The sequence below is a fragment of the Sphaerodactylus townsendi genome, linkage group LG04, assembly GCF_021028975.2.
Source record: "Sphaerodactylus townsendi isolate TG3544 linkage group LG04, MPM_Stown_v2.3, whole genome shotgun sequence".
Taxonomy (NCBI): Eukaryota; Metazoa; Chordata; class Lepidosauria; order Squamata; family Sphaerodactylidae; genus Sphaerodactylus; species Sphaerodactylus townsendi.
Window position 1 is genome coordinate 39375692 of NC_059428.1, and position 25873 is coordinate 39401564.

General features: G+C 42.6%; 2 protein-coding genes across 4 annotated transcripts in view; both read right to left on the minus strand.

Moving 5' to 3' along the window:
- Positions 1 to 7417: 7417 nt before the first annotated feature.
- On the minus strand, positions 7418 to 14423 carry ZDHHC23 (zinc finger DHHC-type palmitoyltransferase 23). The gene is made up of 5 exons (XM_048494503.1): positions 14286 to 14423; positions 13821 to 14002; positions 10248 to 10952; positions 8769 to 8936; positions 7418 to 7965 (listed from the first exon to the last, which is right to left on the minus strand). The coding sequence occupies exons 2-5, from the start codon at positions 13961 to 13963 to the stop codon at positions 7698 to 7700; spliced, it is 1284 nt and encodes a 427-aa protein (XP_048350460.1). The 5' UTR covers positions 13964 to 14002; positions 14286 to 14423; the 3' UTR covers positions 7418 to 7697.
- A 4585-nt stretch (positions 14424 to 19008) lies between these two features.
- GRAMD1C (GRAM domain containing 1C) overlaps positions 19009 to 25873 on the minus strand; it is a 58922-nt gene continuing 52057 nt past the window's right edge. For all 3 annotated transcript variants that reach the window (XM_048495618.1, XM_048495619.1, XM_048495617.1), the window contains 3 exons: positions 22849 to 22959; positions 21449 to 21554; positions 19009 to 20519 (listed from right to left, as the gene is read on the minus strand). In XM_048495618.1, coding sequence (XP_048351575.1) covers positions 20442 to 20519; positions 21449 to 21554; positions 22849 to 22959 — 295 coding nt within the window. In that variant the 3' untranslated portion in view covers positions 19009 to 20441. The remainder of the gene's footprint in view (positions 20520 to 21448; positions 21555 to 22848; positions 22960 to 25873) is intronic.

Genomic DNA, 25873 nt, shown 5'->3' on the forward strand with positions numbered 1-25873 from the left:
TGCAAAGGCTTGTCCACATGGGGAGCCAGAGGCAGTGCAAGACTGCATGAGATCATTGTCTCTCTTCAGAGCTTCTGATGCTCAGAATTCTTTCAAGAATTCCCCTCTCCCCCTATCAAAATGTCATTATGGTGGATCCCCCAGGCAGCCACCATTAGAATGGATTCTCTAACAGGCAGCCATGGTGTTGTGCTGGTAGGTGTGTGGGGATTATTGGGGTGTGTGTGTATTCTTGGGGGCATTCTCATCTGAGCATTTCACATGGAAACACTGCATTTCCTGTGCAAATTATTTTTCGTCCACCACCAGGATCCCAGCTGCCCCCTGTACCCGCCATGCAAACAGGAGCACAGGCAACATGGATTCATGAACCTCGTTTGAGTTGCAGATGCAGAATCAACCTTTACTGTTTCTCTCTTGGCTGTTTCAGGGATCCATGTAATAGCTTTAGGAAACCCTTCATGCAGGTAAAATCATGAGCTCTTAAGAACCTCTCATGTTGGACTCTTTCCATGAAAAATCCTCTAAAATGTTTCCTGAACGTTTTGAACCCCCACCCCCCCTTACAATCACTTGTATGTCTGCACTCACCTCTTTGAAATGATTCCTGGCCACCATTACATAATCCCCCCCCCCTTTTAAAGTACTGTGTTGAATCAATACTTCCCAGCCTCATGCTGCATTCTACACTCCTTGTATACTTGATGCTTCGAAGATTAGCCCCACAAAAATAAAAGAACAGAAACGCTGCAAATAAACAGGCGAGGGAGAACTAAGTGAGCTCAGAAAATAGCACTGAGGAGGAAGTTCAGGGAAGCAGAGAAGCGTGGCAAGCATAGTAAATAGATCGCACAACAGCTGAAGATGTTTTCAAAATGTTTCAGCCAGAGATTCATTTTAAAAGGGGATTCATTTAAAACGTTTTGAGGCTGGAAATAAGAGCATTGGGGGTAAAAACCATGCAGAATTACATGGAGGAAACATTTCCCGCTTCAAAATGTTTTAAACAGTTTGTGTGGTAAGGGCCCTGCTCTTCAGTTTTGTGCAAATGTACAGAGAACCAGTTTTAAGATTTTTTTAAATTGAAATTGTCAGAATGAGGTTTCTTGTCTTCCTTTCACTCATTTTGATGACCTTAGGCTAAGGAATTTGCATGCTGTGCCCAAATAAGGAACTTTCCTTTTATAATAGATATCTAGTTACTAACCGATGTCAAACTGCTGTTGTTTTTACCCTTTTGTTTACTGCTTATCAGTAGACATAGTAACAGTAATTGGCATGAAATAGCTGAACACTAGCCAATGTGCCTCATTGATGGATCATATAACAGGCCTTGAAAAACAAAGGGATTTGCCAGGCGTCCACAAATATATTTTCCAACAGATGCTTGGGTATTCTTGACAGTATCAAAACACATCCTCTGGCCCTCTTCTGGATATGGAAAATCTCTTCTTCTCTTCCCCAATTGTGCATCCTTTTCCCACAACTTCAGAGATATGACTTCCTATCATACATCTTGCTCAATACAGAATGCTACATAGTTACGTAAAAGTCCTTACCTGCTCTCTCAACCATATCAGACCTTTGGTAACGCCTTATAGGACAAACAGCACTTGTCAGCAAAAATGTACATAATAAGCATCTTCCTTAAAAATATGTCCTACAGCCCTTGTGCCTCTCTCAGGCACCTTGAGATCTAGAATAAATAATTGTAACGCCACCAGTCCCCCCTCACAGGCATCAAAATAACCAGATGCGTTTTTCCCCCTCATCCTATTGCTGCAATGTCTGGGGAAGGTGCACCTCACTGAATATCCCCTTTATTCGACTGTTAAAACATCCAAGCACCTCAAAATACTGTGGGATTGGCATATTTATGTTCCTTTGACTTCCAAAACCACCTCTCCACTTATTTTCTGCCATCAACTGCTAACACGCCTGCCCATGCTGCCTTAGGCCCACTTTCTCGTGGATCAACAGAGCCTTCAGTTTTGTGCCTGCATTGCTCTCTCCCCACCCACCAACCCACAGCCTACCCTTTCAGGAAATATTATTTCTTATTTTCTTCCAGCCAATAGAAGACATTTTCCTGCACTTTATCATGTGAGGTTTTTCCACAGCATCCCCTTTCTTCCTATGCTATCCTTTGACATTAAACAGTTTGACATTAAATAAGCCCTATTAAATTTAGACCACAGATATTTGAAATACTGTTCATTAAGACATTAATTGGTGCAGATAACTTTAAAATATACTATCCTTCTGTAATTTTAAACAAATGACTCAAATCTATATCACGGCATTTTTAGAGCTTTATTTAACTTTAGATGGCACTCCTAAAATGCTTTGCTTATAAACAAAAACCACATTGCTTGATAAAACTCACAAATAATGTTTTACAATCAAGTTGTCAGATATCTGGGAGAAGAAAACACATACAATTAAAACTATTTCTGCTATATTCTATGTGGCTCTCTTGTCAAGAAAGCTGAACTATTAAAAAGGCAAATGTACAGTTTGGTAAAATAATTCAAGTCCTATTTTCCAAACCATCAAATCTGGCAGTGGCATAAAGGCTTCTGGAAAAAGATAACGTCACATAATAGGCTAGAGAAAACATTCATGATTGCACCATCCTGCCCTGAAGAGGCAAAATATATTCATGGGAAGATTAAAAAATCACATAGCAAGAGATTAAGACACTAGACAGTGAGACAGTTTGTACTTGGTCTTGTACTTGTACTTAGTCACAACAAATTATTTTAAGACACTGGAAAGCAATCTACTCTGAAAGAAAAAGCACCATTAAAAACATGGAGGGCATCTGAAATGCTGATGGCCCACAAGGAAAAATTGCATTTTACATGTCATTAGAGTGGAAAATCTCAGATCAATCACTTAGAACCTTAGAACACAAATGCATGTCTGGGAAGGGGCGGCAGTTTACTCGCACAGTGAACACAGCTGTGCTCACAGAAGATTCAGGATTGTGTAGCTTTGTCTCTGGTGCTGCACTGAGGACCAAAATCTCACTATACATCTATAAAGAGAACACAGTTTAGAGCAGGTAAAAAAATGTTTCAAAATTATAAACTAGAAACCCAAGAGTGGGGGGGTGGGGGTGTCACATACTGCTGGGTTAATTTACCTGGTTTTGTTCAGTTTTATGCTCTTCTACATATGAGAATATGGGCGTTTTTAATTTTCACCAGAATGACAGATAGGTCTCTGATTTTTTATATGCATGCCCCAAAAGTCAGACCCTCTTCTAGCAAATACATGTGCCAAAACAAAGGCTGAAAATTATACCCTTTACATGAAATATATATATATACACGTATAGCTTGATTTTCTGTAAAAACTACTAGGCAGTGGTACTTATTTGCTGCAGTGAATAAGAGTACTTAAGAAACCTCTAAAAGAACCTATTTGCAGCCACACTGAACTGCCTTTCCAACCTTTTCTTCCCATAATGTGCCTTATCTTAAATCACACATGATGTAATCTATTCAGTGAAAAACAAATAAGTGACTACTGGCCTCAGGTGCATCCGTGGGTGGCACATAATTCCTTCCCACAACAGGCAAAGGATATTTGTCCAGTCTCAGTTCTGCTTAACCTATTTCCTGTTCAAATAGGCTAGTGCCCATCTTAATTTTTCCCCTGCTGTATACTTATTACATTCTGTCAGCTTTATGTATTTACCACAACGTGAAAATATATGATTTTCCATTGGTCACTGAACAACTTGCTTCCTTAAATTCCTTCAAATACCAGATGAAGAAAAAAAATAGGTGGTGAAAGAGAAGCTGGTTGATAATTCTTGGCTCCGAAGCACCAGTTCCTCCACCACTTCCATTACCCCTGAAATACAAACTGCACACACCGCTGTGCTAAAACATTTAAGTCAGTGCAAAATACAGCTTCATTTCAACTTGAAACTTGTGTAATGGTGTGCTTGTACTGCTGTCAAGGCACAGCTCAAGTCCTCAATGGGACAATTTATTCTTTTCTAAAATGAGGAAAATCTCTCTGGGAAACAAAGCTAGTTTAAGTCTCCAGTGTCACTCTCCCCCTTTTCAGACAATGATAAGGCTAATGAGAATGTTATAAAGTATGAACTACAGAACATGTTTACACGTCTAACTGAACATCTCAAGTTTCAAAGAGCAGTTAATTCAGATTGCTAACCCCCTCAGGTTTCTTGTTGTAGACTAATTATTCGGCAGGAAGAAAGGACAGAACATAGCAAAGCTTATACAATAGTTTTCTACAACATAATACCCATCAGCTCCCCAGTTCCACTGCTTTTTAATCCTATACAAATGGCACTTAAATCTGTCTAAATTTTTAACTATACAAATGATTTTGATAATATTTGGCTGTTAAGACAAGACAAGGAGTCTATAATTAAGACCAAAGCCCCAAATAAATAATACAAAAGACAGTTAAAAGTATGAACTACATTCCAGGCAAGTGGCATATATCAATTTTCTGACACACAGTATTTTTTTTCTATAACAAGCCACTATGAAAACATCCAGCTGCTGTTGACTAGTCCAAAGGGAAAGCACTATTTTAGCCCACAGCATAGCTGAGTTCAGCTCCTGTTCGAAGTCCCCAGCATCCAATCGTCTTTAACAGAACTATCAAAGGGAAGGTAGAAAAAACTCAGGCATCCCTCCATCATGCCCGAGTACAGCTCAGCTGAGGATCACAACTCCCTCAAAATAATATTTAAGTATCAGTGAGTGTAAAAGGAGTTTGGATTTATACCCCACCTTTCTCTCTTGTAAGGAGATTAAAGGCACCTTACAAACTCCTTTCTCTTCTCCCCACAGCAGACAACTGGTAAGGAAGGTGGGGCTGAGAGACTTCTGAGAGAACTGTGACTAGCCCAAGGTCCCCCAGGCGGTTTCATGTACAGGAGTGGGGAATCAAACCCAGTTCTCCAGATCAGAATCCACCTGCTTTTAACCACACCATCACACTGGTTCTCCAGTGTAGTGGTTACACTCTTAGACCAGGATGTGGGAAACCCAGGTTCAAATCTCCACTCTACCATGGAATCAATACCATGGAAACTTTCAGCCAGTCACACACACACACAGTCTAACCTACTTTACAGAATTGTTGTGAGGCTAAACGTGGAAGAGAAAGGAATGCTGCAAATTTTCACTTAGGAGAAAAGGCAGAGCATTAAATGAAATAAATAAAATTCCTTTAACTACTTTGGATTGTAATCTGAAAAGCAGAACGTAATATAGATTTCAACTTTCATCTTACAGAGTACATGTTAGTGTGCTGAAGCCTATACACATTTCAACAGAAAGAATGAAGTAGAACTGTAACTTCATTCACCACATGCTGGACTCTCTTTGTTTCAGAATGCTCAGCTTGGGTCCTAGTGCCTACCTAGTTATGTTTGGAAGGCACTAGGATCCAAGTGGAGCATTCTAAAACAAAGCATGTGGTAAATAAAGTTACAATTCTTAGTTCTTCTTGTTGAAAAGGGTATAAACATTGTCTTGAGACATTTTAAGGCTGATTGTAGCATAAACTTTTAGAAACCAGACTCCCATAAATAGGCTCTGGCTCACAAAAGCTTATGTGGCAATAAATGTATTGGATGGGAGAACCCTTTACAGAAATACAAACACTTGTGCTGTAATAATTAAAGTGATTAAAAGTGCCTCATGAGCATTTTTTTTACTCTTATCTGAGCCACCTTGGAATGGGGCAAGGGTATGAATTTATGGAGACAATAATGGGCTGACAAAGAGGTGGACAGAATGTTGGAGTGCCCAGAACTCTATGAGGGAAGAGATGAAATGGTATTACAGAGCCCCATGGCACAGATAGGTATGCTACAGTACTGCAGGCAAAGCTCTACTCACAACCTGGGTTCGACCCTAACGGAAGCTCAAGGTTGACTCAGCCTTCCATTCTTTTGAGGTCAGTAAAATGAGTAGCCAGCTTGCTGGCAGTAAAGTGTAGATGGCTGGAGAAAGCAATGGCTAACTACCCCGTAAACAGTCTGTCTACTTAAGGTGATGTAACGTCATCTAATAAGGTCAGTAATAACCTGGTGCTTGCACAGGGCATTGATTACCTTTAATTTTAATACAAAGCTCCCCTGCTCTATTCTGTCCTCATAAATGGCTAAGAAAAACATCAAAGGCACTTAAAAGACTGCTAACAGATCTTTGCTCTACCGAGAGAAGATGGAGAAAAACCCAGTGAAATAATGCTGGCAGAAGGATGGGAGCGCAGAAAACTTTTTAAAAATATCCCCCCCCCCCACCTTCTTTGAGACATAGAAGATTTACAATAAAACCAAAGATCAATCATTTGCCCTTGTTTCACTATGAAATATTAAGTCACCCTAGTGCCATTCCCCAAACTTTTTGGTCCTCTTGTAAACATCACCTCTTGAGCCCAAGAATCTACCAGCAGCTACTCCTTCACTAGCTGTGTGCACAAAATGTACACATCGATTGCTGGGGTGCACCTAAGGCTCTACCAATTAAGGTACTAATCCAGCACAGGCCTTAGGAGAAAATGAAAAAGGGACATCCTCCTAAAATCAAGAAAAAGCTGTGGCCAAAAATTCCAATGTGGCAGTTACTGTGCACAGGGGTGACACCAATGCTAAACCTGTCACTAGGAGGAAAGTACCTGCAGGATTGGTTGTTGAGGGATTTCCGGAAAATTTGCAACAACCAGCTGAGTCCAACTGTGAAAGCCTTCAACAATACCTGCAGGATCTTCTTCCTCCCTGGAAAATCACGTCTTGGACTTTATGACTGCATTTCCCTTGCATTTCTTTCTAGTCACTGCAGAGACTTTCCTCTACAGACAGCACTTCCGTGTATGGAAGATCAATGTTTTCCAGGAGCCTTCGAGCATGCAGAAATATTATCAGCAGAGGAAGTGAGTGCTGCAGTAGAGAAAAGGTTGAAAGAACTATGAAGGAATGTGGCATAGAATTCAAGCGAAGTCTCTAGCTGCTGTCACCAGCCTTCCGCCTTTTGGTTTTAGAAGCACTGCCTTAAAGTCATCATTGGAACAGAAAAGTATACTCCTCGATAAACCCCAACAATTACAGTTTACTCATTACACAGACAATCCCTACACAGAAGTAAAGTGCCCTGCTGACTGATGATTCACTTATCACTTGGTGACCCACAGGTGAATGTAAGAACATCCACCACAGAAAAGCAGAGGATCAGAGGCTGTATTGGGTGCTGCTAAAGCTTCATCTATGGCAGGGGTAGGAAACCTGCGGCTCTCCAGATGTTCAGGAACTACAATTCCCATCAGCCTCTGTCAGCATGGCCAATTGGCCATGCTGGGAGAGGCTGATGGGAATTGTAGTTCCTGAACATCTGGAGAGCAGCAGGTTCCCTACCCCTGATCTATGGTGTGTGATCTATAATGATTGTTTCATACAACTGGGAGGACTGCAGGCATCAAGTTATGAATACACATAGCAGTGAAGTCACTTTCACACTTGGGTCTTTCCTGCTGATCCTGCAGAATAGTGCCTGTTTTAAGAGCGTTCTGGTTTGCAATATGGCTTAACAGACTGTGCATTCAACTCTCTAGCTCCCAGCAATTGAGAGCTATCTGCCTTTAAATGGCTTAAGACACTGATGATTAAATGAGCTAACTCAAAAGTGACCAATTCAGCCTCTTTATACAATGGCTTCAATGGAGGGCTCTAGAGCAGGAGAACCCAAGGTAAGGAACTGGATCCAGTTGTGCAGGAAGCCCCGATTGTAAAGGCCTGGGTCGACTGCCATCCCGCAGAACAGTCTGCGGCCAGAGTTCTCCCGCAATGCAATCCGAGCTTCCCTCTCCGTTACATTATAGCTGATGTTCAAGAGCTGAATGAGAAGGATGTAGCCCATTCCAGAGGTTACAATGGCACAATACCATACACAGGTGAATGACAGTGCAGAACTAGAAGTAAAGAACAAAAAGCAAAGAAACATTTAAGATGAGCAAAATAACATGAGCAGAGTGACAAACACAGTCCCCTCCCCCTTTCATATTGTTTTAGAACAAATTACAGTCTCCCCTTCCCCCTGGAAACACCCAATTAGAGGACATCTTCAAGATTATTTTCCAAAATCACCATAAGGAATGTCCCTTCCACTTCTCCCCTCCTCTGTGTTCAGAGGGACCAAGTGGTATCCATGTTACAGAGATTCTTGGTTTGGTAATCTTGTTTCTGATTTTACTAAGCTGCAAGCTTCTTGAGGAACACCAGTGGAAAAGGGAGGGGAGAAACCCAAATCAATGAAACAAAACAAGCACAGGGCTATATCAATGCCTAAAGAACTGCTGCTCAACGGCCAGCTTACCTGTTCTACGCAGCTGTTCTGGTGAAAGTGGGAGCTGCCAATCCAGCTTGGCCACATTGCCCTCAGGGGACCAACAGTATACAGATACCAAGACTGACATTTTACATTTAGCTTCCAGGCTTACATTTAGCTTTCCAAGCTGGAAAGAGCCAGTTCCTCTACTTCAGATAGACTCTGGGAGCAGGGACAAGAAAAGACCTGATTTTCGCAGCACAGAAGGCAAGATTCTCCCCAGGGTTTAATCTATGAAATGTGTGCCTACAAACACTTTTAATATTTGTGAACTCCAAGGATGATCCTCAGGAAAAGGCAGCAGAAGGAACCCAGACTAGAACCTTGTCAGAGACACAAGGAGTCAAGCCACCACAGCCTCCATCAGTTACAGAGCATTTCTCTCACCTGTAGTCTGCATAGACCCCAGGGCAGTAGAACAGCGCCTTGATGGTAGCTTTTCCCCTGCAAATGGTGTCCAGAGTCAAAGAAATCCCATATACTGAGGTAAGCAAAAAAAGGAAGAGCACAAGGATAAAGGCCAGGTGGTTCTGTTCTCCAACACAACTGTTAATCCTCCAAGGGGCAAAGGAAAGAAAAACACTTTAAGATAAAGTAGTTCTGGAAACAACCCAAAGCATCAAAGAGTATCTTGCCTCATTCCACTTAAGGATCCTTCACCACCACTGAAAAGAAATAAGCAATGCACACTAATGCCTGTTAGACAGTAAACACACATTCATACAAACTATATTTTCAATACATATTCACATGAAGAGGAACCTGAAGGAACAGCTCTAACACTTGAGGGCAGCTATGGGACTATTAACCCCAAATACCAAGATCCTAGTGGATGGTGTCTAGGCACCAACTGAGTGAATGAGAAATGCTAGAAAACTCTGGTTTGTTGACCAGCAAAGCTGGAGCCAGGGCTGTGCAAATTCTGCTTCCCAGCAAGTTCAAAACACCAAACCTAGTAGGTACTGCCATCAACCAGAGAGCTGGAATTTTCACTGTTCCAAGCATTTACTCCTCACGTGTACAGATACTGATTTAGGAAACAAAGGCTCAGAAATCAGCTTCACTTTTAGGCTATTTTCTGTCCCACTGCAGAAAGCCCTGTTCCTCCATCTAGCTTCTTGGGGGGAAAACATTCCCAAAGCAGAACCTTCATTGCAATATCACTGTGTGCTGCTTGGTAAACTTTAAGTATGCAAATTTGTCCAACTACAGGTTTGAATCTTCCGCCCAAGTAGACTACATCATGCCTGGAATAAGATGGCTAAAATATCAAAAAAATAATTGTTTTTAAAAGATTTATTTTATTTATTTATTAATTATATTTATATACCACCCCATCCCCTGACGGCTCTGGGCGGTGATCTCTCCAGATACAGCTCAGATTCATGTCATTAACTCAACTTCTGGTTTTAGAACAGCAGAACAAAATAGACCTCAACAAATTCTGAAATGCAGGTTAAACCAAAGATTAGATTTGAAGCCCAACCCAAATGGCCAGTGGGCATGCAACTGTCAGTAGTCTAAACAGGTTGTAGTAGCCTATCTCTAGCTCATATGTATTCATGCACTGATCATCTGATTCAGTTCGCCATTTGCTTTTGTAGCGTATTGAGCAAAGGTGATTTCCAATAAACTGCTTAATTTGTATCAGTAACACTATGGGAGCCTGTGCCTTTTTACTGACAAGATGCACGCCCACCAGGGTGATAAGAACTATAGGAAGAGGCCTCCTGCTTAAAAGGACCACATTAACAACCATGTGCCAAAAGATCCTAAATGAAGTAGGAAAATTTCAAGAGGAATCACAGCTCACAGGTAGCACAAGCATCAGAAAGAAACATGACACTGAAACTCCAAAGAACATACCAGACACAGTGGTGGTCCAATCTCTTCACACACCTGCCACATATCCGGCAGTGCCCAGCTCGGGCTGGCCTAACAAGCCGACACTTGGAGCACCAGTCCTCCGTGATCCCACCTGGTTCCTCTTTCAATGGGCGAGAATAGCCCTTGGTGAGACTGTTTGTAGCACTGCCAGATAGAGCTGCTCTGTAATGCCCGTTGGTACTCCCCAGGCCATTCGGGCTCGAGATGTTGTTATTGTTGTTGCCTTGACAAAGTGCATTGTCACTGCTCATTTGGCAGCAAATGTAGCCAGGATCTCTCTTGACTCGAGACAGAGCCACCAGCATGAGGATTAAACCACAGGTGAGAATCAGCACCTGGTTACGCCCCACGTGGCCTTGGGGAACCACTTGCTGGAGGAACACAAAGTACATATAGCCCAGGGAAAAAAGCCCTAGACTCAAGAAGAAGAGAGTCCGACCCTTCTTCCTGTGTGTGAGGTAGTAGTACCACAGCACCAGGACAGGAAGTGACACAACAATGATGAGAGCGAGGAGGAAGTGCAAGGCTGCTATGTGAAGGAAGACGGGAAGCAGAATAACTGGTGGGAGGAGACTGATATCGATCTTCACAGCCCCCCTAGGCCATGGGAAACGGAAGCGGTCCATGAAGGTGTCTGAAATTCTTTCTAAATTTCCAGGAGGCAAGGGTCGGCAAGTCAGCCACCTGTCAGGGAATTTATTTATTTAGAATGTTTTTGTATTTCTCCTTTTTCCCACCTTGGAAAGATCTCAGGTGGGTGACAATACAAAAATAATCATTTATTAAATAATGAGGACATATTATTAAAAGATTATTAAAATGGTGGAAAGGACAGTTTTCAGCTCACATAAAAATGAAAAGGCCAGGCCCAGACATCTGAATGATCATCTACCTCACCCCATCCCTTTATGCCAGAGCCTCTAAGATTCAGCCACTTGAAACACTTTCATATGCTGTTGGAGAGAATTGTGTACTTTTAAAGACATGGAGTGCACAATCTTCTGCAAGGACAGCCAAGCAACAGCCCAAAACTACAATGCCATGGGAAATCTGATTTTAAGAAATCAGAATTTGCCATATTTTTGCCTGAGCTTTCACTTCTTGGGAAAGAAGGCCTCTACCGATACTACAAATGGTTGAAAACAGAATCAGGATAGGGCTTGATAAATCCTGGGTGCTAGGTCACCATGGCACCTAGAAATGTCACTGTGGTGTCAAGTATTTTTCATAGTACCAGAAATTAGAAAATTCATATTTCAGCCTTCAGGATTCTGTGTCTGGCTCCTAAAAATTTGGTCTGGTTTCCAGAGCCAAAGAAAATTTATCAGAACCTATTATAGGAAACCATTCACCACACTTGACAAATGCACAAAAGAATATTAAAGCACACTATGAGTTCATAGTGCCTTTACAATACTCAAGGATGTGTGGTGATTTTGTTGCAAAGCTTCTGACTCTCTTAGATTAGGACTCGACTGCATTTTTATTTATTTTATTCTGAGTCCTACTAGACTCTGTGTGCAATTGCGAAGGAAAATGGCTGGACTTCTTCAAGCCTCCCTTGTTAGGAAGCTGATTGCAATGTTCCTGAAACATTAATAATGCCAGAGCACAGAGGCCAAAATAGCACAGTCCATTTGAAGTGGACCAAAAAAGATTACTCGGGAGGGTGTATAAGAGCTTGGCTATTCACAAAATAGAATGAATAATGTAACATTATCAAAGTGGATATACACTCAACCTAGGCTGCAGCTGGGTGGAACATGAGATGCCTCTGTTCTTTGATGTTACCTCCACTGTAACTGATTTAAAAACTAAAACGTACTGGATTAGATGAAATGGAGTTTGAATGTCTTAATGACAATACTGTATACTATCCACCATTTATCACAATGCTTTGATGAACTTCAATCCCTGAAATCAATATCACATCTGTCTTCAAACTTCATTGCATCTACAGCAATTGGGGACAGTCATGATGCCAGTGCAGGAGAAAGAATTATCAGCAAGAGCAACTCTGACAAAGGATGGTCCCCTTCTGCTATAATACCAGTGCAAGGCGGCAGATTCCCATCCTGGTGGCAGCTACAATATTTACTGTGAACAGACAAGGAATATTTTGTAACCTATACAGCCAAGTCACTCCAGACCTAACATTTATTTATCTTCTAGGAAAAATCACGAATTTAACTACAGTTCAGCAAGCCTTTATTGGCATAGACAACAATAGTAAAGAACTGATTTAAAAAACACATAAATATACAGTACAGGAAATAAATGTTAAGTGAAAGGAAATCTACTGGCATTTAATAATTTCCAGGAGAAAGTCTGCCACTATCATACAGAGAAAAGGATCAGGATTGTCCATCAAATAGTGTAATCTAAAAAAATCGGGGAGATCAAGTAAATGTAAAGGAGTAAGATTCACATACTTGGATTTGATTTTCTAAATCTGGGACAGTGTAATAATTGGTGGGCCAGAGATTCAACTGAGCCAGCATTACACAGGCACAATCTATTTGATTTTTCTTGCTTGTTAAATCTGCCGTGTTACAAGGCGGAAGGCATAACATTAAACCTGGCGAGCAATATGGCTCTCCTTTGAACAGGGTTTATTAAGCAATACAGGTAGTGTGCCAAGTGGCCCTGATGAATTTAACTAGTATTTAAATAGGAGACCTCCGATACCAGGGGTGTGACTGCAGAGGCAGGCAATGGCAAACCAATCTCCAAATGTCTCTTGCCCTTCAGGATCATCATAAGTCAGCTGTGACTTAATGCCCCCCCGCCCCCCGCCCCACCACCAGAAGAAGAACCAGCTTCTCCCTTTATGTATTGTGACAGTCTATGGCCAATTATTTCTTCTTCCCTTTAGGCAAGAACAGCGAATTAAATTTTGGTGGGTAAGCTATGCTAAAACATGAATGGGAAAACACTTGCAGAGTTTCCCAACAATACAAGTACATTTGTTTAGTGGTCATTCACAACCTGGGGTAAGAATACCCCTGGGGTACACATCAAGAGTATTTGGAGCAAAAAGAATGACATAATGATTTTGCTAATATGAGGGTACAATTTTTGGGAAATGGGTTGCCAAAGAGGTACGTGAATGAAAAAAGGTTGGGAAACACTGCTTTAGAGAAAGAAAGAAACACTTGCCTTTAAATCTCAAGCATTCTCCAGTGCAGCGGAAAAATATTTTGGAACCATGAGCACCTGCAGAGCAGGTCAGCCTCCCAAACTAACATTGCAGCGGCCACGTTTTTCCTGGCAAGCTTCCTGGGCATTAAAAAGCCACAAGAGATGCAGCAACTCAGCAAGTGAAGCTTTTCAGCACTCATTAAAGAGATTATGCTGCATTTCTGCCTGCTTTGGGGTCCTTGTAGAAGTATTCTTAAAAGTGGCTGTCCCCAAGAGGAAATTCACTCAAAGATACTCAGGTTGTATTATGGGAAAGGGAACAGATAGTTGGATTGGGGGCTCTGGGTTCCCTGATCACACCCAAGATACACAAAGCAGCAGGAGCAGCAGGAGGCACACACTTCAGTTTACCTTTCACAGCACTCGTCGAGATCCTCACAGTTACAAAGACAGGCCGCCAGGTGGCTCCTCTCCCCCGTCTGATCCAGGTACTCACAGCAACAGAGGGTTTCCTCCATCTCGGCGCCTTTAGGTTTCTTTTTGAGAGGTTTCATCGTGCCTGATCCTCCTCGAGCAACAGCCACACCTTTTCCCTGCAGCCAAAGCAAAATAAGATCTTTGCAGCACAGAATAAACAATAATTTAAAAATCCTGCTGAGAAACTTTTCATTCAAGTCTCCAGCCCAAAGACCACTTTGGAAATCGTTGACTACACGTGCGAAAGGCACACCGGGGACTCGGATCTCCCTTCTGCCTCTGCTATAATCCCAGCCCCACACCAGCGCGGCAGATACATGTCCCGTCCGCTGGCTCACCTGCGCCCCCACCCCCGCCAGGCAGAACACCCTACCTGTAGCCTCTCCCTACCCAACCCACCGGTAGACTCCCGATGACTCTTGTTGCATTGCAGCCAACTGTTCAGGCTGGCACAGAAAATGCACAAACTCTGCAGCCGAGCCCCACGCGCTCTTCCTGTGGCAGCCACCATTGGCTGACTCCCTTCCTCCCAGCAGCTCCACCTTGCCCCGCTCTAAGCCACCCGCCCGCCCTTCTGGCACTCTCCCCTAAACGTCCTCGCGGCGCTTTGAAGCTTCCGGCTTCCAAGGAATGCCGGGCTCGTCCTCTGCTTTGTGACGTCACGGAGCGTTGCCCAATGGCTGCCAGCGGAACGGAGGAGCCGCTGAGGCCCGGTTTATCGCAGGATGTCCCGTAACACGTGTTTCAGGACCGCGCTAGACTGTTTGTTTGGGGTGACGTGCGAGCTGAGGGCGCTTGGGGGCAAAGAGGATTTTTCCGCGGATCGTTCTTCCTGGTTACCTTTGCAAGGGCCGCTGAATGCCTGCGTGACCTTGGATTAAACAACATTTCCTCGTTTCATTTCTTGTATAGGGTGTGGTGTTTACTAAGCGAAGGACAGGCTCTGGCTGATTTTGCGCAACACAAATAAAATGTATTGAGCATAAGTGTAAACTTGGGAGGGGTTGAGGAGTTTGACCTCCCCCACCCTGGGTTTAGTTTGGGGGGTGCAGGCTGAGTTTTCCCTGAGAAAACCAGTGCCAAGCCATATTGACAGAGTTGCACTTGCAATGGCAGCTGAGGCACAGGACTGCCCTACCTTTCTGCTGTATCCATAGGCAAAACCAGCAAAATTTCCACTCTGCAGGAAATAAAACCCTCCAGGTTTGCCATAGCTTCTATTCAGAGGAAACCAGGGAAAGGCATCTGTTTTGGACTGTGTGGCATAGCTGGTTTGTCTGTGGAGGGAAGAACCTGCAGAATGAAGCAATGGTGTCTGGGGTGATCTAGAACAGGGGTAGGGAACCTTTAACACTCATAGAGCCATTTGGACCCGTTTTCCACGGGAAAAGAAAACACTTGGAGCCGCAAATAATTTTTGACATTTAAAATAAAGATAACACTATATATATAGGGTTTTTTTTACCTTTTACTCCGCTCATTCTGAGAAGCGCATTTATGCGCCCGTCCTGCTGCCTGCAAGGCGGGCAAGGATGAAGCCGGCAGCTCGGACTCCCCGGCCGCCAGGAAAGCGCCCGCCCCGCTCCAACGGGGCGGGCAAGAGGGGAAGCCCGCAGTGTGGCCCAGCCGACTGTGGGCAGTTGGTGCGCCCGCCCTGCTGCCTGCAGGGCGGGCAAGGATGGGGCCGGTGGCTTGGCTCGTGGAGCCACAGTGCAAGGGCAGAAGAGCCTCATGCGGCTCTCGAGCCGCAGGCTCCCTACCCCTGATCTAGAAGGAATGCAGCGACAGTGGTTGCATTTTGGAGAGAGATGATTTGTTGATGTGTAGGTTCACAAGAAAAGGGCTGTGTAGCTAACACCTATGAAATTTGGGGAATACTAGATGGCAACAAAAACTGCTCGAGATGTCTCATGGCACAAACAGTGAAAATTACAAAGAATTCTATCAAACTAAACTGTAGAACCCACACAACTTAGCAGAGTACAGTAAGTAAGCCAAATAGTGTAAAACTCTTTGCTAGTACCTAAGAAGTTCCTTTGCAGTTACCTAAGAAGATGCAAAGAAGCCAACTGGCGGGAGAAGAACTCAATTCGAAGCCTGCTCAAATATGAATGTTCTAATCTGGTAGCAAATTATCAGTATGGGAAGGCAGCATTAGCAGATGTGGGATTCTAAAGATGGGGAGCCACCATGAAAAAGGATCCACATGTAGTTGATACCTGCCTCACTTCTGCAGGAGCAGAAAGTGCAGGATGAGGATTATACCTGGTGAGCAGTAGAGAACAGGACAAACCTTGGCCCTTTCTGAAGAGCCTTTCCTATTTGGTCTGTCTGATTTGTATACTCCCCTCTCTCCCAGGCACTCAATGTGACATGTGTACAGGTCTTCTCTTTTTCACTCTCACAACACTGTGAGGTAGGTTAGGCTGAGAAAGAGAGAGTGATTGATTCAAGATCCCCTAATGGGCTTCATGGTTGGGTGGAGTTTCGAATTAAAATCTTTCCAGTTCTGCAGAATTCTTTCAAGGGGTTTGTAAATCCATAGGTGCGCTAAGCATTGTCATTTTGATCTTTTGTCAGATGCATGATCTAATGTTCCTTACTGATATAATGAATCATCTACAGCTTCATTGGGGCATGTTTTGGGGATATTGCAAGGGAGCAGAAAGTTAAATCTTTAGCTCTTTGTGATGTGATTGATCTATTTAATGGAGAACAAAGGAAAATGCATAACTTAATACCAGAATTAGCTAAACTTTTCAGGATATGGCCAGCCTTACTATACCTGTTTCCTCCTGCATCTCAGAAAGGTAATTCTTATGCCTTCGTCGAATAACATTTTTATGGTCAAGCATGAGACAGGCAAGGCTCAATCATGTGGTTCTTCTTCATGGGCATAAGCAGATCTCACAGGAAATTGATCTTAATGTTATAACTAATACGTTCATTCAAAGAACATCAATTATAACAAACATTCAGTATCATTTAAGTACAGGGTATTTTTGAATTGTACCATCTTAACAAGTGAGTTGTACTTAGATAAGGCAATATATATAGGGAAACAGGGAAGGACAGGTGGGATATGGCAGGAGAGGGTGCTTGCGGGAGCAGGAAAAGGGTAATAGGAGGTTAGGAAAAGATTTGATAGCATTGAAATTTTAAAAAAATGTAAATAAAGAAACCATTTGTGTTGGTAATGAAAAGCTAAAGTTGTATTTCATCTATCTAAAGATCATTTGCTGAAGCCAAATGTGTTTTACAAGATGAACCTAAAGAGCAGAAACCATGCACAGGAATGCAATCATTTCCCATAAACTGATTTATGTGGCTTTAATAATTGTTCCAGATGTCTTTGTTTTTAAGGTGGAGTTTTTAAGCAATGTGCTAGGAAAGCAAGATAAATAAAATTCTAGATGGCAAAACTGGGTTTTCTTTGGGGTCATGGCTGTGGGCATTGTTCTGCTTTGTCGCAAAATGTACTTGAACTGAGAAGACATCTATTACTCTGAACTCTGCCCCTCCCAGATCTCCCATGACCCAACCTCCACAGATAGTGGCAATGGAGCCCTCTCCCTGTAATGTGACTGGCTCCTCCTATTGATGTCACAGGGCCTCTGGCCAAGGCCCACCCCCCTGTGAAATTGAAAAGTGTACACCCCTGGCTCTTGATGATGTGTGTGTGTGGGAAGTATTTGGGGGAGGAACTCCACACAGGGACTTTCCCCACTTACCTTAAGCCCCGCGCTACTTGAGGAGAGTAGCGCGGGATCCCCCGGCACTCCCCACAAGAGGGGCGGTGACAGCGCAGCCGCCCCGACGCTTCCGCTGTCGCCCCCCCCCCAGCGCGCGATATTCCTGGCGCTCTTGCAAAGGGCGCCTTTTGATGGGGACGTCCAGGCACGCGGCTTAGGGGGGATAGGGGAGAGTGGGGAAAGGCCCACAGTCCCCCCTTCAAGACATTTTGGAAAAAAAATTGTCCTCAAAGTAGTTTTTCTGAAAACGCTAAATTAGCAATCCTTTATCCCCAAGCTAGTTCAAGACATCTCCTGCTGCTATGTGGAGAGCAGGGAACGTTCTATTTTTTGCCCCAACTTAGCTTTCACTTTTGTTTTCCCCACAGCTCATGCCAAACAATTTCCGGTTACTTCAGGGATCCTCCATGCCATCCACCATTTTGCTGAATGTTGTTCCCCACAGAAGTTTCCTCAAGCTGGCATCACAGCTGCCCACTATTTCAGTGTTAAAAGTTAATTTTGCCTGCCCATTAGGAGCATGTGTCATTCCCCCCCCCCTTTTTTTTGTTGAGGTGTTTTCAAAGCTCTAAAGACGTGATGTGAGAATCCTAGCCAATAACTTGTGATAACTTAAAAACCAAGCAAGCACAGTAACACCAGATTTCCATTTGTTTTCATGAAGAGTTGATGCTAAAAGTTAGCAAATTGTATTTTCTTGCCTGTGAATCTTACTGACCCCTTTGAAAAGTAAACATTTTCCCCAAAGTCTACCTAAATTTGTATCATGATCTGCTTCAGCATTTTCTGATTCGCTTTTCAGAGTTGTATAGGCCTGAATTGAACCTAATACTTTTAAATGATGGATTAAATAAACTGTTGAGTTGATGTCCAAAGCAAAGGTTTCAGTATTCACTTGGAGGCTCAACATTGTGCTATAACACTCCTATATGAATATCACCATGTTGTCAGTGCTGACTGTTATTTATACTTCAAATTAACCTACACCTGTGATAAATAACTGGCATAGATGAACCCAGTGATAGTTTTCTCATATTACAAATTAGTAGCAGAAAAGGAAGCAGCAAGTGACTCATGCTTCCTTTTTCACCTATTTGAAACACCAGATACTCTTTCAGAACGTAAGAAACATAGAACCAGGCCTTTCCTCTTCTTCCAAAAGTCCTTCAATTCAAGGAATTTGTGATTGGAGGATTCAGTTCTTGGTTTAGGTTATTTTATGGGATGGTTAGAGCGTCTCTAATAGTTGCATTATCAGAAATGATTTCACTTTGGCTCTTTAGATGCAATTATAATGTTTTGGTGACACACAACTGTGCAAAGGAGAGTCAGTAGTTGGAATTCAAAATAACTAAGCTTTAACAACTGAGTACTATCATTTGTCAGTTTTATTGGATCCTTTTTCACATACTGACATACAGAGACATTTCTGATGTGTCACAAAGCCTCCCATACATTTATCTCCATATATAAAACGACCAACATGGTGTTCATTTCAAATACAAAAAAAGTCACAAAGGACAACAGAATCCTAACACATCACAGAAAGCGCCTTCATCTATCTCTGACTTGCTTACCTATGTAGGACTTCTGTTCCTATGTTTTATATTCTGTAAAATGCCTGCCTTGACACTAATTACTCCCATACATTTCTGTCTGTACTGTACACCAACAAGTACTTGTTTGGTTTTTAGAAAAAGCCTGAGTAGTTTTGGTCCAGCTGTTAAAGCTATTTTACTGTACTAATTTTACTGTAATGAGAAAGGCACTTTTTGAAATTAAAACCCTAAAATAGAAGTCACAGTTATAGCTTACATCTCAGAGTGTCCATGATTTTACTAGCACCCACATTTGCCAGACAATCCTAAACAGTCTTACAAGTTAATATGCCCAGAAGGCTGTAACTCTCCTATGGATTGCACAATGATTCTGCTCTAGAAACCCTTTAAAAAGGCTTTTGCATTTCTCCAGTAGCTGATTGTAACATGACTCAGTTGTAGCACAAGAACATTCCCATTTCATGCTATTTAAAGCACAGCTGGGCTCTCCATTTGTGCTACAAAAGAAATCAAACCTGATCGGAGAACTGGATTGCAACTCTGTAAAATGTAAAATCTGGATTTTGTGTTTTACAACGGACTTTGTGCAATCAATATGCTGTTGAATAATCTGTTGAATATAATTACTGTTGTCTTTAAAAATAATTGAGGGATTCAGAACATTTGAACATAGCACTATTATACATATGGACACTCCCTGAGAAATCCTGAGAGCTGAAATGATAATGGATAGGGGGATATAGAACTACAATGACTCTTAAGAGATGGAGGGAAAATTACAAAGGAAAAGTAGACACATAAGTAGGTATCTAGAACATATACAGAACCATTTAAACAGCCTGCTTTTGAGAGAAAAAAAATATATAATCTTCAGTTGTTTCACCCCTTATAAAATAATCTATACTGCATCTTTTATGATGTTTAAAGCGTGTGGGGAGGGAGGAATGTGCATATTACACTCCCCTGCCCAAAATTTTCTTTACATTTGCAAGCCACATCATTACCAGACCACAGTTTATTATTCACTCATACCAGTTATTCACAGTTCAGGAAATGGTTCTCAAAAAGATATCAAACGAATCAGGAGAAGTCATAGAATAACAAGATTTTAAAAAAAGAATTTCTTTAGATATCTCTTAGATGTGCAAGTTGAGTCTTGTGCAAAAATTGAAAGGAAATAAAGCTTAGCAGTTTAGTCAACAAAACAATATCTTCAATCTCCTTAATGTTCTATTTCGGTGACATCAACTTTCAGGCTTCCCATTTTTGGTCTTGTTCAGGTGATCAAAGCTGCTTTGAAGCTTAGAAAGGGAATTCTTCAACTGTGAAGACAAAAGTCTCACTTTGATTTTCAAGAGTTTTCTCTATCAATATTATCTTATTGAAGTGTGGGTCCAACTGTGAATACACAAATCCTTGCACTGGGGGCATACAATCAGAAAACAGATAATTCTGAAAATTTGGGAATCCTGCCAGTTTGCAGAGAAATCTGAGAAGTTCAAACAAAAATGCAGGAGGGAAAAAAAGGTGGAGGAGTGGGAAATCAAACCCAGTTCCCCAGATTAGAATCCACCTGCTCTAAACCACTATACCATGCTTTCCATATAAGCTTTACTGAGATGCCAATAATAGGAGGGAGGAAACAGATACCAAATAACAACAATATTATGCTTTGGCACAAACTAACTGGCAGAAAATATTCTGGCAGATCTCATCCTCAATGTCCCATTAGTTTCTAAGATACCTTGTCAAAATATTTCAAGATCCATAATATAAACATTCCATCATCTAGCAAGTATGACTTCAATCTCTACCATTTTTGCATGATTTTTTCAATCAGTGCAAGCTTGAAAACATGAGGAAACTGCATTTAAATACTGAAATAGTATTTTTAGTAAGTTTAGAACTTTAATTCTAATTTCTGGGGTTTTTTGTTCCAGTATGCACTTGCACAGTGTGTTCGTCTCTTTTCTGGCTTGCCTCTTTGCAAAGAGAAGGTGACAAGTGGGACTGCAGAAAAGGCAACAGGGCAAATGATAAACTTTTTCACACCCAATGATGGCATCATCAGTAAGAGCACTGGAGAACATCAGCCACCCTGTTGCTTTCACTGCAAGCTTCCACTGCAAGAACTGGCACCATTTTTTTGTTATTTAAACCAAATGAACACTGCTAATTTCTCCCTCAATTATGCAAGTTTTATTTTCACATGCTCAAAAGCCACAAATGTATAAGGAACAGGTGCACCTACCTGTTCCAGTAATGCTATAGAGTCTCTCAGCACCCCTTTCACATGCTGGGCTTTACCTGTATCATGCTGAGGGTTTTTCCCTCTGGACGCCATATTAAGAGCTAAACTGAGAAGGCAACAGAACAATTGTTAGACCTCAAACTAATGTTAGTTCTCTCAGACTCTCTGTCTATTTTGTCTAACATTTTATTGAGGCTCTGACATTCTCTGTATACACTCTGACACCCTAATTCTCTAGACACTGGTCTTTTGACTCAGAAGCTCTAACACATTCTGCCATGCTCACACAGAGCTTTAACTCTCTCTGAGTAGAGTTTTGACACTCTCAGTCTATTCACTTGGAAATCCTGTCACATTCTGCCAGTCCAGCACAGCCCTCCACATGCACACACTAGAATCAAGCAATCATATTGCTCTCTCATCCCCCTCTCACTCCCCTTTCTCCCTCCAACTCAGGTCTCAGTTTAAACTCACACACATTAAAATCATTACACCCACCATCTGGAAACCTTTGTGTTGCTGTGTGGAACTGACTGACTCGGTGGTAATGGGCAACTACAGGGAATCGTTGCCATGTGGTACAACCCAAAAGGCAACAGAGATCCAGAGGGACCATCACTTTAGTTCAAGAGAATGACTCCGAACAGGAATAAAACCCTACAACAGAGAATTCTTTTCTGTTCAACTGCCATTTCTCAACTTCAAGCTTCAGACGTAGATTTGTTCCATTACAATTGTGGCAAGGACGTGGCTTCTTCCCTTGTTGCTCTGGCAACATTTGAATATGGCAGGCCCCGTGGTACTTCCCAAATAGGCAGATAATGTTGGGATGAAGTAATTACATTAAATTCTTGATCTGATAGCTGTCATATTTCAGGGAAATTAGCAGAGATGGAAGGCAAACTAATGCTACATACATTTTTTTTCTCAGCAAATACTTAGGGTGTAACTACATGATATGCCTGACATATGCTGGGTCACAGTGAGATGTACATCGGGAGAATTAACTTTAAAAAGAGTTTGTTTGCTTGGCACTGTGAGGAAGCATTCTGAGGGGGAAGAGCAGCCATAGTGGCTGACCCAACAACCTCTGTATGGTAATAGCCCTCTGGTAGTAGTTCCTGTTAAATTTTTGGACCGAAGGAACCAGGTATATGCTCACTGCATCAGCAGGAAGGCTTTCCCCACCATGGCATCCAAATGACCTGATGACTGTATCAGGCCCACAGGGACATGGGAGGAGGTAGCCCTGCAATATGCAATGACTGCATGAAGAAAGCCAGAGGCTTTCACTGTTTCAGACATTCCTTCTTAATATTTAAGTCTTCCAAAGCCCAAAGTAAGTTATTCAAACTTTAAGTGGTAAGGCCTAGTCTAGCTGGGAAAGAAATGTTACTCACTTTACAGATCCTTCTTCCTGAAGGTGAACTTGATAAAATGACTGAGCTGCATTTTCAATCTTTGACAGTTTGACAAATAATGTCACATTCAGCATAACCAGTAACAGCAAGCTGAACAGGAGAAAAAGCACAGGTTGTTTCATCGTTTTTTCTCATTCCTTCTATGTAGCCTCAACAGGGCTAGAAATAAAACAAACCCCCCAAAATAAAGGGATTGTTATCTTCCTGAAAATATCAGCAAAATAAACAAAAACTCTTAAGTTGGCAAAAATTATATAAAAGAACCTTTTCTCTTCTTTTAAAAGTGCCTTGCAAAAAGATGTTTTGGTTACACTGACATTAACTATTTAAAACGTTCATATATTCTGCCTTCTCTCCTTGGACTCAAGGAAGGTAGCAATGCAGAAAAAGTGGCAGGAACTGAAAATAAGTACCTATTAAAACCATTTCAAATTAGCGACAAGAATTAAATCTACATGCACACATTTAAAAGTAACTCCACTGATTAGAAACAAACATGCAGATTAAAAACGTAGCCATATGATCCTGGACCATTTATCCTTTACCAAACAGCCTCTGAAAGAAAACAGTCTTGCAAGCCAATGATGGTGGCCTTTGCACCAAGTTTGGTAAGCCACTCCAGAGGACTGGACATACCACTCTGAAAGATTATGACCCAGCTGTTGCTGTATGGGCAGTCCTAAGAGAGGGAACCTCAAAGGAGGCTGTCTAAAGAACATAACTCGTGCATATGGAGAGAGATTAAGTTTGATAGGTATGAAGGTCCAAAATTTAGAGATTAAGCTTTACCTAATACTCAGCATAAGTATGGGTGTACACTTCATGCATCTAATAAAGTGAGTTCTGACTCTGAAAACTTTATGATGGAATAATGTCGTTAACCTTTAAAATGCCACTGGACTTCAGTTTGTTTTAATGTTTTAGCATGAATGAATGGGGCTCATAAAGGGTGTCCCTTCAGGTTTGCATTCTCTAAGCCCAATTCTCTCTCCTGCCCAAATCATTTAAGCCAGTAGCCTTTACCCATGAATCAGGACATCCAGGAAGATCAAAGAGCATGCTCATTTTGGGTCATGAATGTCCACAGCCACATCATTTTTTGCTGCTTTTCAGAAGGGCCTGTTACAGGGACGCAGGTATAGATTTTTTATGGAGGGGGATTCAGAGGTGGGGCCACACCCACACCCACCCCTAGGGCATGGCCATGCCTCCCCAAGCCCCGCCCCTGGCCTAGCGCTTATAAAAGCAGCTCTCCAAGGTCAGGGATAACAGACTTCCCTGCCCTGCCCTGCCCTGCCCTGCCCCTCCCCTCTGGGCAGAGGCACAGAGGGAAAATGGAGCCTGGTGAAAAATCTGAGTTTTGCACTCCCCCCCTGGGCAGCCGCTGTGATGCTGGAATCCACCCCCAAACAGCATCACTTTCAATGGTGTTTAAACTAGAGAGCCCAAATTCTCCTTTTAAATCCACCTTAAAGGAAGAATCTGGGGTCCCCAGTTAAACAACATTAAAAGTGATGCTGTTTTGGGGTGGATTATCTCCCACCCTGAAACAGCATCACTTTCAATGTGGCGTAGTGGTTAAGAGCAGGTGCATTCTAATCTGGAGGAACCAGATTTGATTCCCTGCTCTGCCACTTGAGCTGTGGAGGCTTATCTGGGGAATTCAGATTAGCCTGTGCACTCCCACACACGCCAGCTGGGTGACCTTGGGCTAGTCACAACTTTTCGGAGCTCTCTCAGCCCCACCCACCTCACAGGGTGTTTGTTGTGAGGGGGGAAGGGCAAGGAGATTGTAAGCCCCTTTGAGTCTCCTACAGGAGAGAAAGGGGGGATATAAATCCAAACTCTTCTTCTTCTTCTAAACCGAGGAGCTCAGATTCTCCCTTTAAATCCCTGTGGAAGGGGGTGGATTTAAAAGGAGAATCTGGGGAAATTTGGGGGGTGCCTGCTGTCAGGGGTGCAATGGTTAAGCTAGAAGCACCAAACTTTCAGGGTATCCTTAGGAGTCTCTCCTAATGATACCACCAGGTTTGGTGAAGTTTGGTTCAGGGGGTCCAAAGTTATGGACCCTCAAATGTGTAGCCCAATCTCCTATTAGCTCCCATTGGAAACAATGGGGGAGGGGGGCACCCCCTTTTGGAGTCCATAGCTTTGGACTCCCTGGACCAAACTTCACAAAACCTGGATGGTATCAATAAGAGACTCTCCTATTGGTACATCCCAGGTTTGGTGAAGTTTGGTTCAGGATGTCCAAAGGTATGGACCCTCAAAGATGTAGCCCCCATCTTCTATTAGCTCCCACTGGAAACAATGGAGGATGGGGCACCCCCTTTGGGAGTCCATAACTTTGGACCCCCTGAACCAAACCTCACCAAACCCAGGTAGTATTATCAGAAGAGTCCCCCAAACAATCCCTGAAAGTTTGGTATTGCTAGCCCAAACAATGCGCCCCCTGCAGGCCAAAAACCGAAAAAGCACTAATATGTTTTAAAAACCCACAAACGGGTGGGCAGAGCTTTGGACGTGAATGGGGGGGGGGTTTCAAACCCAAGAACCCCCCCTTACCTACGTGCATGGCCTGTTACATAGAGAGCAAGAATATCATGCTTTCTGACTCTCTTTGCATACATGCCACGAAGTCAGTGAGATAAGGCCACTCACTGGTAGAGAGAACGACTTCATAGCTTTGACCTTTGACTTGATTCTAATTACAGTACCCCTTCCTAGTCCTGGTTTGTGTTTGCATTCTCTAGATCTTTCAGTCTGCTGCCAACTGTGATGGCATCAACACCGGTGAAGTGTAATTCTGGTTCCCCTTCCTCCTATCACATGACATCTTGGTGCTTGTTTGCAGCTCAGTGGGTCCTAGCTCTGATAGTTGAAGACCACTGTTTGCCACAAGGGAAACTTACTTTTCATAGTTTAAAGCGGGGTGTGGGTGGGTGGGTGTGGGGAACATCCGGCCACTGGTTGGAATTGGGTCTCATGAACGTTTTAATTGGCG

Bases quoted from the DNA above. Each gene is read 5' to 3' on its own strand.
- ZDHHC23 (XM_048494503.1), bottom strand. From the start codon at position 13,963: ATGAAACCTCTCAAAAAGAAACCTAAAGGCGCCGAGATGGAGGAAACC. The intron at 10,953-13,820 runs GTAAACTGAAGT...ATTCCCTGACAG, and splicing joins CTCGACGAGTGCTGTGAAAG to GTGGCTGACTTGCCGACCCT. The intron at 8,937-10,247 runs GTATGTTCTTTG...TGCCCCTTGGAG, and splicing joins TTGGACCACCACTGTGTCTG to GATTAACAGTTGTGTTGGAG.